This window comes from Triticum aestivum, chromosome 2D (assembly GCF_018294505.1).
Source record: "Triticum aestivum cultivar Chinese Spring chromosome 2D, IWGSC CS RefSeq v2.1, whole genome shotgun sequence".
Lineage (NCBI taxonomy): Eukaryota > Viridiplantae > Streptophyta > Magnoliopsida > Poales > Poaceae > Triticum > Triticum aestivum.
This window is the reverse complement of record NC_057799.1, coordinates 381893122-381902708: the sequence shown is the minus strand read 5'-3', so window position 1 is coordinate 381902708 and position 9587 is coordinate 381893122. Positions and strand designations below refer to the sequence as shown.

Sequence of the window (9587 nt, the reverse complement as noted above, 5' to 3'; positions counted from 1 at the left end):
GTGGACCCAGCCGTCAATTATGGGGCCATAACACTGATCACTAAGGCTTAGCTACGAAGTAGTAGTAGTAGTAGACTACAAGGCCCTGATCTCTTGGTAATGGCTCGAGAATATGCTGCCTCCACTGAAAACTTGAACCTTAGCAACCGCTCGAAAGGTTGACCTCCAAATCCAATCACAGTCATAATGCTGGACCGGTGGTGCGGCACTGCCATATGATTAGACCTGCAATCTTCTCCTTCTCTTCTTTTTTCCTTTTCAACAAAGTGGCATTCGAATGTGATTCGCAGAAACTCATCGCAATAATTGACATCAACACATGAGCTGCTGAAACACGGAGGAAATGTACAATTTCTTCCACTACTAGCTAGGGACTACACATTGTGCAGGAGTAAGAGGGCTACAAGCCAGTTTTTGGCAACAACACCGAGTGAACACAACCTTCTGTTGCTTTACACCCCGCTCCGTCATCTTTCATGCAACAACTTGAAGCAACTAAAAATCATACGTGGTGATCAAACCTTCAGGCCTGAGCGGCACAAGCACAGAGTGGACACGCGCCGGGTCGACCTGGCTGGCCTCGGAGCACCCACACGCCTTGTGCGGCTCGGCGAACAAGGACTGGCGGCACGTCGGGCAGGTGGAGCGCGCGAGGAGCCACCGGTCAATGCATCTGACGTGGAAGCCATGGTTGCACTTGGGGAGGACCTTGACGTGCTCCCCGGCCTCGAAGTCCGAGAGGCAGATGGTGCACATCGGGCAGGCGGTGTTGAGCTTCAGCCCCGCGGAGTAGACCATGATCGGCATGGCCCGGACGGCCTTCCTCCTCAGCCCGCCCTTGGCCAGCCGCGCCACCCGGCTGGGCTCCGCGTCCGCCGCCGCCGCCCGGCTCGAGCACCGGAGCGCGCACCGGACGATCGAGTTGAGCCCCAGCGCGCATATGAGCGCGCAGAGGAGGACGGCGAGGATCATCACCACGTTCGCGTCGAAGTTGCTTCCCGGAGCGCCGCCGTCGGTCACCGGCTGGCTTGGTCCGGAGGGCTGCCCCCCAGAGAATGAAGGAGTGTGAAGCAGTGTCCTTCTTGAGTACATGTTCACTCTTGGTAATCTTTCTTCAGAATCCTGCAAGTAACTGCAACGAACGTGGATCGATCTAGCTTCGTACTAGGTCTTTCTGTATTGCTGCTATGTTGATTTGGCCCAGGTAGAATCATAAGCCGGGGTTATGCTCAGGTATTTATAGGCTCGTGATAAGGTTTAAGGCTTCAACAATATGGCGTGAATTATTTTATTTGGTAGGGCAGGCTGACCTTTTTGTCCTTACCAGCCAATAGAAACAAATGCAACCTGGCGAATGGCACAATTGGAAATTCTTTGCTTGTGGCAAGTGGGCTGCATCTGATCTCGGTGCGTTTTCTGAGAATCAGAGGGGCCATACGGAGCACCATGTCTTGTCTGCCTAATAATTCTGCATATGGAAGCAAGGAGATCGGAACTGTATAAAATGGAATGAGACCTTGTCTTGTTCGATTTCAAAATACAATACCGAGGTATTTGCTCTAGTTGCATCCTTTCAAACCAGCTCTAAGGTCATCCTGGGTGGTTTTGAACATTCTGATCGTAACGAGATCTATATATTTGACCTTTACGAGTGAGTTCATGAGACCCTCTGGATTAACTGCATAATTTTATTAACTATGCCACAGAGAGAACAACAAATTTTTACTGACATGCCATTCCTGCAAGTTTACGGAAACACCACTCATAACTGCAGGAAAGTGCACTCTGGATATGTTATTGAAATGTTATTAGCCCGACGGATCGTGAAACCGCCCCGCAAATATTTTGGCATGGACAGATAGATCCAAGGACAATCAACTGCAACTTGGTATAGATTTGTTTATATAGCTGTTGCAACTTGAAATTAACTATACAGCAACAGAAGCGATAAGGACTGCAGCGAATACTAAGAGAGGAACAGAAAAGGAGGATCATTATTCCCCATTGTTCCACTTTGAGTGCATCAGAATCAGCCATACAGCACAGCAAACCGGAGGGTGATTTGTCAAATAAGAGCTACCTGGGTCATCAGCAGCAGTCCTAGTGGCTAAAGCACCTGTTAGATGACTGATTAGTCGACAGCAAAGCAATCCTCGCACAAAAATTAAGCTATATGGTGTGCAACGAAGCATCATCATTTCATATAAACCATGATGAGTGCTGCTTCCTCCATGAAAATGTACGTTTCTTTCGCACGTTGCTGACAGTTACAAGCATAATGGCTTACTGTTTTCTGTTGTATCAAAGCCAGTTACATCTGAGATCTTGTGTATCTACTTTAGTAAAGCTATAGACATAATTCAGAGTACCCTAACAATGAAGCACGAGGAGGGGTGTTTCATTGGTATTGATCTGTTAGGAAATATCTGTGTCAAGTACAAGATAACTTCAGTTGCTTCGGATGAGCCCGGACGTAGGATGACGAAGGATCCAATGTTTCGACTGCGGCAGCTGGACCAGGGAATGTAGATCAGGCAATGCCCAAGATCATAAAACAAGTGAGAAGATTTTGGAGATAAAATTCAGGCAACAGCATTGACAGACATCATGCGGATCAGCAGGGTCAGCTCAGTAGGATAATCAACGGCCTGTTAGTGCCCATGGGCGGTGTTTTTAATTTCTACTCGTGCTTATCTGCAAAGACCAAAGCTATCCTATGAGCTCCTCTTATGATGTCAAGAAAGTACGCACCAATGGCTCCGACTTCTCGTTTCTAACATACACAAAAATTGTTTGCCACAAGCTCTGACCATTGTACCAGACCTTCTTCAGTGATGAACTTGTAGACATCTACGTGTAAATCATGCCATCCTTCCAAGCTGCCCCTAATTTAACCTTATCTTAAGTCACTTTGTGCTTTTTAGACTTGGTATATTTAACCATTCAAGTTACAAGAAGAGCACAATGCCTCAAACCTATAGGTTACCCGTCAGGAGAAATGGCCTCCGTCCAGGTACCGCAAAAAGAACAAAAGGCAACGCATGACAAGAAAGGGAAATCAACGTAAAAAAGTATGGATGCTGATGAATGCTGCTCCAGATAACTTGCTGCGGAAAACGGAAAGAAAGCCCGTGTCGCAACTTCCTGAATGCAGTTAGCCCTTGCCAACACACTCTTGCACCACATCAGGTTAGCAGATATCTACTACTTCCTCCGTTCCTAAATGTAAGTCTTTGTAGAGATTTCACTAGATGGACTGCATACGGAGCAAAATAAATGAATCCACACTTAAAATGCATCTATATACATTTGTATGTAGTTTATAGTGGAATCTCTATAAAGACTTATATTTAGGAACGGAGGGAGTAGATATAAGGAATAGGGTTAAGTCAACCATGTTATATTGGGCACAGCATGCATAAAGCCACAAAGTTTGAATCACTATTCCGCAGTTTGCTTTAAATGCGTATTAGCATGTAACAAAGGTTTCTGAAAATATATAACTCAGCATCTTTTGCTGCTGCAGCAACAGGGAGAGGCGGCCACACTAGACAGTGATGAGAGAGGATATACCCAAATGGTGGAGGGTATACACATCATTCAGTGGCAGCGATTAGCAAAACCGATATGAGGAGAGTGGGGTGACCGGATCCGGAAGGGCGTGAGACAAAAGGGCATGTTGTATTGTTCTTAGGAAAATGATACATTTGTTACAAGTCTATCGAGACTGGAGAAGACTTTGAATTCCGAAAGAGACTTGAAACAGGCAATAAAAAAAGATAAAGAAACAGAAGAATTAAGACCATTGTTATCTAATCGACACCAACTATCATAACAACAAAAGCTTAAATAGCCATAGAACATCAAAAGCGTGTCATTTAAATAATCAGGTGTGACTACCAGTCAAAAGGAGAACAAAGCACAATAGGCTCAGAGCACTCTGTGGTGAAAGCTGATCCACAGGTTATTTAAATATCACCTGGGCTAAGATGAGCATGAACCCATAGAAACAGCAAAAAACAAGCAATAGACTCTATCAGCAAATGAACGCGGTGCTCACGGAGTTTCTCCTATAAAAAAAAGCCAATGAGGATTAGCCCTTGGATTGGTCTCATTTTTTTTTTGGATATGGATCACCTGAATTGAAGAGGCACTGACATATTAATATCCCTACTTTATGAGGCAGCATCTTATCACTTGCACGGTGAAAGAGCTTAGTTACCGTGGAAATTCAACTATTTTTCATGCTGCCTCCAATCTTTACTAGTTAGGATATATTTCATAAATCTAAGGCCCATATCAGCTGTAAACTGAAAAACACCCATGAAGGTAGTCTATTTAATGGTATTTGTGGACTCCCTGTCAGGGAAATCGGAAGCAGATGTTCCAGTTAGATGGTCCAGCCGTCCAGGCAGTCGGTAGTACATTAGGAAAGCTTAGAGTTAGGATAAGAGTCCAATGTCAGAGCCGAGTCAGTTTCCATGTCAGAGTCCAAGTCTTTGGGGTCAACTTTTGGAGTAGCTCTATGCAAGAGCAGGCATTGTTTTTTTTTTTCACATGAAATCAGAAACACATCTTTCTCGCCTCTAGATGCATTCCGGCAGCTGACAGAAATAGGTTGAATCCAGATATAAAGATAGATGCGGCATTTAGTCGGCCAAGAGGTTCTGACCTTATCTGAGTATCTGACAGATAGATTAACCTTTTGTTGCTAGTGGTAGGCCATTTATGCATAAAAGTAGCATTCCTACTTATCGCCTGTATCTACACCACAATCTGCCAGAACACGGATGTAAGAATAAAAAAGTCTCAAGTTAGTGTTAGGATAAGTGCACTTTAGATAGTTAAGTTTTACTATAAAATGTGCAAGGATGTTTCTGTGTTAAGACTCTTCTGGATTCTTATGAGTCATTGACCCATTATTTCTCAAGAAAAACAAAAAATTGACAATATTGTCCTCAGTTAGTCGACTCCAATTTTAACCATATGTTGGTCAGCACATGCTGAAAAAGAGTAAGATAACAATAAGCATTCTGTCTTATTCGAAATTATGACTAGCAAATGAGTTGCTATACTTTGTAAAACAACACAAAATATGTTACGAATATGGCATGCCGATACAGGACAAGATACCAGTAACTTCATTTGGATACATCTTTGCACAGAACTTTATTAGAAGAATAGATGAAGACAGACGATGAATACACCACATAAAGTTCAGCATGCTACTGTGCTAAGATCTGTCTCATAAAGACATAAAGCAAGGACTAAATTTATACGAGTCCGTGACAACAAGGAACAATGAAAGATGCACGATTGGAAGGTGGTAAAAACGACACCAACCAATGTAAATACTCAAGTATCCAACGTTTGAACTCGGAGAGAGTGTCTCCTGACAAACTTATGTCTTGTGCAGAGTACAAAGACAGTTCTCCTGGCCTACATCAGCTGCAATGCAAGGGGATTGGCATTTTCCTTCCTGGTACCAGGTTACCCGCTTCTCCACCAACTCATTTAAGAAAGTATCCAGCTTATCAACAGTGACGCTGGGCATTACCACAACATGTGATATACTTCCCTCACAAGCAAGCTGCCACCGTCGCACAAACTCTTCGTCCTTTGGCCTCTCAAAAACTACTGTACTACTGAGCTCGTTAAGCATCGCACTAATTCCAGCATCCTTGAGCCGATCTTTCAGGTAATGTGCATTTCTCAAGCACTTCTGAACTTCCTTCTGAAAACCTTTATAGCCTTTCCTGTTCAGGGTGTACCATAGGAAGATGGGAGCATGACCATTCCTGCTTCCCATGATTGTAGCATCTCGTGAAGCTAGATACTCAACATTGCTAGAAAGGGCATTTATGTGATTCAACCTTGTTATCTGGACACCACAGGGCATGGGACATCCAACAAATTTGTGACCAGACACACTCACACTCCCAATGGGCTTCTTAAAGGATACCCTAGGTGCCTGATGATCAGCAATAAAGAAAATAAATCAAGGATAATAAAACAATTGTGTCAAAAGAAATAACCATTATGGCATTAGGGTGCAAAATAGAGGTACCTGCTTAACAAATGGCATCATCAGACCAAACAGAGCACCATCACAGTGTATATAAAACCGATCCTTGAACCCACTTTTTTCAAGTGTTTCGATAACCAAGTCAAGATCATCAACTGCTCCCTTGACAGTTGTCCCTACATGAAGGAACAGTTAGGTTTACAGCCCGATCATGAAGGTGCAGATTTGCATGTGGAGTAAAGAGTGTATGTAGCTCACCAATGTTGACATTAATAATAGCAGGTTTATCTTTGTTTTCAAGTAGCTTTCTCCCAAAATCTGCACAATCTATTTCTCCAGAGACAAGAGTATCCACTTTAACGCAATCCATCCTGTACATTCTCGCTGCTTTAAACACTGAGTAGTGGGAGTCACGAGAGGCATACAAGATCCCATCAGGGAAAACTTCTCTTCTGTAAAACAGTTTGTAGATGTAAATAAGATGTCAGAAAGAAGAGCTATATCTCTGTCAGAAAGAAGAGTATATTGTAAGTACTGACCCGACAAGAATCCCATGCAGATTTCCTTCAGTGCCACAGTTTGTAATGTATCCCCAATATTCATCCTTTTCAAGGTCCCAAAGGCGAGCAAACCAATCCAACACACCCACTTCAAACTGCCTAGAGTGCACGCCATAGTTGCTCTCAATGAATGGGTCGCCCAGGTTGTTAATGGAGAAGTGCTGCAGCTGGGAAAGAGCACCGTACTCAAAGTCCAGATTGTATGGGTAGCCTACAAGCAAACAGATGAGAGTGTCGTGAGAGTGCAAGTAGATCAGTTGTCTTGCACTCAACCAAATTCATGGATGAATTAGCACCTACAGGAACTGGATGGACTCAGATACACGTTCCACCACCTCACCAAAAGGTTAGGACCCCGATAAATCCCGAACATTCGGATTTTAAGCATATCATCCAGAACGTTCTTTCATGGCAACTTTAGTTGTTAACACATGGCAACTTTGTCCCAGTTTATTTTTTTGCTACGAAGCACCGATACGTCAAAAGTTGGCGTGTCCGCGTACTGCACGTTGCCGATACGGCGATGTGCACGATACGGCCGCGATACTCGTATCCCAGGCGTATCATGATTTCCCATTAAAAAGAAAAAGAAAAAAATGACGATACGCTGGGGACACGCTCGGGGATACAGGCAGGACACGGCCATGCAGCCTCGAGCCCATTAGAGGCCCACGTATACGCCTAAGTGCTCTCTCGCTCTCTGTTCGACTTCTCGATTGGATCGAGGGCGACGAGCACGCCGCCGCCAACTGATTGGTTCGTCACCGCAACTCAAAAAAAAAAGGATTGGTTCGTCGCCGCCGCACTGCCAAGAGTGAGGTAATTGATTCTTGCGGTGTGTGTGCTTGACGTATGTGCTTGGCTGCCTTGCTGGCATGTGTCTGCGCTTGCCGTATGCCCGTATGTGCTTGGTGCTTGCTGATGTTCCTGCTACTGCCTACTGGCACGGAGGGAAATACTCAAATCACCATGTAATCTGCCTGAAGTGGCATGACAGCAAGCTAATGGACGAGGATTGAGGACATCGATGACCATTCACGACATGAAAAGATGCATGAGGCAACCAATGGGGCAGTATTTTGATCTCATCTCGCGCATTCTATTAGTATGTTTTATCTTTATTACACGCCATTTTATTAATTATGTATATATACTTGCCATATTGACGTTTCTAGAAATTGCCGTATCCCGTATCGCCGAACTCGTATCGGCGTATCGGTGTCGCCGTATCGGTGCTTCGTAGCTTTTTTGTCAGAAAATTGACATGTTTGCCAATCTCAAGTGAACTAAAGTTGACATGAAAAACGTTCTCTCGGGATTTATCATTGTACGGGCAAATACTATTGTTAGTATAAAATCGGGGCCAGGATCACTGTGTGTCTACACTAACCGGACCGGATCACGAGGATCATGAAACGAGCAGAGGAGGAAGGGAGGGGGCTTTTACCGAGGTGGTGCTTGGTGCGCTCGACGAGGGAGCGGCGGTAGCGCGCGAGGACGCCGGCCATGGTGGCCTCGCGCTCGCCGGTGAACTCGTCGTCGGCGTCGGGCTCCTTCACGGCGAAGCAGGAGGCGTGCATGTTCCTCCCCAGCACGATCTCCCTCTCTCCCTCCACCACCTCCGGCGCCAGCTCCTCGGGCAGCGGCGCCGCGGCGGCCTTCTCGCGGAGCCCCGGGGCAGTTGGCGCCGCCACTCCATTCGCGATGGTGCCCGTCATGGCCGGCGTCGGGGGCGGTTGGAACGGGGGAGGGGGAGTGGGAGTGTGGATTGGAGGAGGCGGAGGAGGGGCCGAGATCCTGTGGGAATGCTGCGTCGGTTTTGATTTGAGATCTGGATGGAAATGGTTCGGTTGATTGAGTAGGCTGTGCCGCGTGCCTCGCATCGGAGAAAAGAAAAGGCTTTGGTTGATTGGCCTGTCGTGATCGTGTGGGCCCACACCTCCATGGCCCAATCTCCTCCCTTCATCCTCCGTTCGGGCCTCGGAAGGGCCAACCGACGATACTCTGCCCCACCACCCGATTCTCTGCGCCCGAGGCTGCAAACAAGGCCCCATGCCGGTTCCCATCGCATTCCATTTTAGCCGAAGCTGCGCGAAACGGGCGGGGCGGCAGACTGCCGACTGGCTTCTGAGAGCATCTCCAACCGTTGAGCCTCACGAGGTATTTTTTTGGCTTCTTGAGGGCTACCGGCGAAAAATTTAGCCTGAAACCAAATGATATCTACTCACTCGTCCCCCCCACACCATCCAAGCGCGCGTGCTTTGCTCAAGCTCGCCACCGCCCCGGCTCTGCAGCAGCCTGCTTGCCACCGCCCCGGCTCTGCAGCAGCCTGCTTGCCACCGCCTCGCTCTGCAGCCTCCTGCTCGCCACCGCCCCGCTCTGCAGCCTCGCGCTCGCAACCCGGCCGGCTCCTCCTCGTGCCCGTCAACCGCCGTCTCCCGCTCGACCGCGCGGCCACGGCCTCGGCCCGCTCGCCGGCGTATGGCCGCTCGCCCGCGCGGCCACGGCCCCAGCGCCGCTCTCCCTCCCTCCCAAGCCCATGCCATGCTGCCGCCCGCCCGCCGCCTGCTCCACACGGGCCCGCCGACGGACCCGGGCGTGCTGGCGTTCCGCTTGGCGTGCCGCGCTTCCTCACGCACACTTCCCGCCCCGGGCCTCCGCCGGGAGCCGCAGCCCCGCGCCACGACCAACAGCATGTCACGCCGCCCGACTACCAGCAGCAGCACACCGCGCCGCGCGGCGACCCCGCCCCGCTGGCCTCCGTCTGGATCCGCCGCCACCACCTCGCCCCGAGCCCGTTGCTGCCACGTGCCAGCCTCGCGCCCCCGCCGTCCGTGCCGCCGCACGACGCTGTTTCCGCCCACAGCACCGGGTTCGGCCCCTTCCGCTGGAGCCCGCGCCGGGTCACTCGTCCACCTCGGAGGCCGGCTGGTACCTCTTGAGCACTGCGTTGGTTTTCCCTTGAAGAGGAAAGGGTGATGCAGCAAAGTAGCGTAAGTATT

The 9587-nt window shown here is 48.2% G+C and overlaps 2 protein-coding genes across 2 annotated transcripts; both read right to left on the bottom strand.

The window, feature by feature from the left end:
- Positions 1–278: 278 nt before the first annotated feature.
- LOC123049380 (RING-H2 finger protein ATL72-like) lies at positions 279–1194 on the bottom strand. The gene has a single exon (XM_044472308.1). The coding sequence runs from the start codon at positions 1090–1092 to the stop codon at positions 496–498; it is 597 nt and encodes a 198-aa protein (XP_044328243.1). The 5' UTR covers positions 1093–1194; the 3' UTR covers positions 279–495.
- A 3946-nt stretch (positions 1195–5140) lies between these two features.
- On the bottom strand, positions 5141–8449 carry LOC123053273 (serine decarboxylase 1). Its single transcript, XM_044476729.1, has 5 exons — positions 8033–8449; positions 6565–6796; positions 6284–6477; positions 6068–6201; positions 5141–5971 (listed from the first exon to the last, which is right to left on the bottom strand). Exons 1-5 carry the CDS (start codon positions 8301–8303, stop codon positions 5402–5404), a joined length of 1401 nt encoding a protein of 466 aa, XP_044332664.1. The 5' UTR covers positions 8304–8449; the 3' UTR covers positions 5141–5401.
- Between the last annotated feature and the right edge of the window lie 1138 nt (positions 8450–9587).